The following is a 2,998-nucleotide window of genomic DNA, read 5'->3' on the forward strand; positions in this document are numbered from 1 at the left end:
ATGGTACTGCACTTCACACTGTTCCTGCTGCTCTCCCTCTGTAGTCAAGGAATGATGGTAAGACATGTCTTTTACCCGTAACCTTCTGAAAGGTGCAGTCTAATGCATTCTAAGCCAATACACTTTTCTGTATGTAGACCTACCACTGTCACTTTAACGTAACACTTTTTGAAATTCTTTGTGTAGAGGAAGTGAACAAGGGATCTGAAATACCAGAAATATATTTCTCATACTCACTTTCTTTCACATAAATCTACACACATTCTCTCTCTCTCTCTTTCAGGATGAAGCTGCACCATCTTCTCCTCCCTCAACACCCCCAGGAGGAGAAGAAGGTGAGTGTGGAGAGGTCTTCTCCCCGGAGTCCAGCCAGAGGGCAGTGGGGGTGTCTCTCACCAAACTGGGAATCAAGCTGCTGGAGCACCTCAAGCCTAGTCCAGAGCAACCCAATGTACTCATATCCCCTCTCAGCATCGCTTTAGCACTCTCACAGCTAGCTCTGGGTAAGTTTGTTTGTGTGCATGTGTGTGTGTGTGTGTGTGTGTGTGTGTGTGTGTGTGTGTGTGTGTGTGTGTGTGTGTGTGTGTGTGTGTGTGTGTGTCACTGTGTATGTGGATGTGTTTTTAGATTTATGTACATGCCTGTGTGTGTGTGTGTGTGTGTGTGTGTGTATGTACAGCAATAGTCATGGGCATTGGGTTATATGACATAAATCAATGTCTAAAATGCTTCTGAAACCAATTCCGATCAATTCAATCAGCACTGAAGGAGATATAAGTCAGTTTATTGAATGCTTCTGCCCTGAATAATTGGTCTCCCATCATCTCCTAGGGGCACGGAACGAAACAAGAGCACAGCTCCTGCAGGCCCTCCATGCCACAGACTTGCCCTGCTACCACCAGCTCCTCAGTGGGCTCAAAAAGCACCTCAACACCATGGCCATACAAGTGGCCTCACGGCTCTACCTGCGCCCAGGTGAGACGGTGACAACAGGGAGGTTGACTTGTACATTCATAGCTACAGCCACAAATGGATCAGTGTGGAGTACACCTCTGCCAACAAATAATATGTCTGTCTGTCTGTCTGTCTGTCTGTCTGTCTGTCTGTCTGTCTGTCTGTCTGTCTGTCTGTCTGTATTTCGTTTCCTTTTATAAACCGTCCTTTATCTCCCCTTTATTGTTCGTCCTCCAACTTCAAACTAAAGTGTGGTCGCTGATCAGCTTTATTTGTGTCATGTCTGTGTTCAGCCAGTTGATCACGGTTTCTTCCGTTCTCTCATCTGTGCATAGGTTTTGAGGTGAAGAAGGAGTTTGTGCAGGAGTCCTTAAGCCTGTACAGTTCAGAGCCTGCTCCACTGACCGGCGTGGAGCTAGTCAACCAGTGGGTGGAGAAGGTCACACAAGGTCACATGACCAACTTCCTTCCTACCATACCTCCAAGTGTGGTTCTGCTGCTCCTGAATGCACTCTATTTCAAAGGTGAGCCAGTTGTGTTCAAAGAAGAAAACTGAAATTGAACTGAGATAGCAGCTATCCAGGTCATCTACAGGGCCCGAAGCACAGGACACACACTCACACACACATACCCACACACAAACTCACAGACACTCGATTAATGGCACATATACTTTGGGCACACATACATATCCTATCGTAGGCCTTTCATGCAGCTACAATGACAATTACAAATCCACGCCCCTGTTGTCTGTTGTCAACTTGTGATTACAGGGGAATGGGAATCCCGTTTTGACAAGGAGCTCACTGGCAAAGACCGGTTCTACATCAACAGCACCGCGTCTGTAGAGGTAGTCATGATGTTGGCCCCCAAGTACCCACTGAGTATGCTCGTCGACAATGAGCTAGGGGCCCAGGTGGGACAATCTCTCCTAATATTTCCAGGTTTTCCTTTCTGTACTGTATGTAATGTTTATGTATGACAACTTCAGAAATCATTATCTTCTCTCTATTTGATACTGTTAATACCATAGGAACACTGTCTAGTTTAGTCATGTGTAAAACTGATAATCTAGTTCTGACTGTATCAACTCTGCAATTCAACATCAGCTTTGGTCTATTGACTGTATGTATCTATGAATCCCTTTCACCTCCTCTCCCATATCATCTTACCAGGTGGCTCGATTCAGATTCCAGAACAATACCAGCTTCCTGGTGGTGATGCCCACCGGCACGGGGCAGGACAATGTGTACACAGTGGCGGCAAAGCTGAACATCTCGGATCTCTACGCTCGTCTGCCGAGTGAGAGCACCATGCAGGTCAAACTGCCCAAGTTCAAGCTGGAGTACAAGCAGGAACTGCAGGACCCTCTGACCAGCATCGGTGAGACCGTTGGCTCTTACATACATAACATGGCACAAGTGAAGCTATGCAACTGAAACAAAAGGGCACAGACTAAAGCCAATGTCTGATGTTGTCAGGTCAAAAAACAACAAAAGATATACTTTTGTGAGTACTGGCATTTATATTTAACCTAGTTTGAATCTTTGATGCCCCTGAGGGATTTGATAAGCTGAATCAAACTTGCAGTTATACTATATCAGAATATGGAGTACATCCAAACATCCGAGCATTATTTTATTTTTCTCTGATTTTCTCACCTTATTTTTTCTGTCTTCCAAACCTTTGCTCACTTTGATCCTCCCATCCTTCACTCTCTATTCTATACTGTCTCTTTTCACATGTCTGCTTCTCTCTCGTTCTCCCTTGCTTAGGTCTGGGTTCGCTGTTCTCCTCTCCAGACCTGTCTGGCATCACAGAAGGCCCCCTGCAGGTGTCCAGTGTGCAGCACGCCTCAGCCATCACCCTGAGTGAGGCGGGTGCAGAGGCCTCGGCCGCCACCGCCATCCACCTCCTCCGCTCCGTACCCATGTTCGCCGTCAACATGCCCTTCCTCTTTGCCCTGACCGACGATGCCACGCATGTGCCCCTCTTCCTGGGCGTCATCACCAACCCCAACCCCCAGAGCCCCGTTGCCCAATGA

General features: G+C 47.0%; 1 protein-coding gene across 1 annotated transcript; it reads left to right on the forward strand.

Annotated features, from left to right (window-relative positions):
• serpinf2a (serpin peptidase inhibitor, clade F (alpha-2 antiplasmin, pigment epithelium derived factor), member 2a) lies at positions 1-2,998 on the forward strand (the record flags this gene model as incomplete). Its single annotated transcript, XM_080841039.1, has 7 exons — positions 1-57; positions 284-503; positions 832-975; positions 1,290-1,478; positions 1,728-1,870; positions 2,130-2,337; positions 2,730-2,998. 7 exons carry the CDS (start codon positions 1-3, stop codon positions 2,996-2,998), a joined length of 1,230 nt encoding a protein of 409 aa, XP_080697165.1.

The sequence above is a fragment of the Sprattus sprattus genome, assembly GCF_963457725.1.
Source record: "Sprattus sprattus genome assembly, chromosome: 1".
Classification (NCBI taxonomy): Eukaryota; Metazoa; Chordata; class Actinopteri; order Clupeiformes; family Clupeidae; genus Sprattus; species Sprattus sprattus.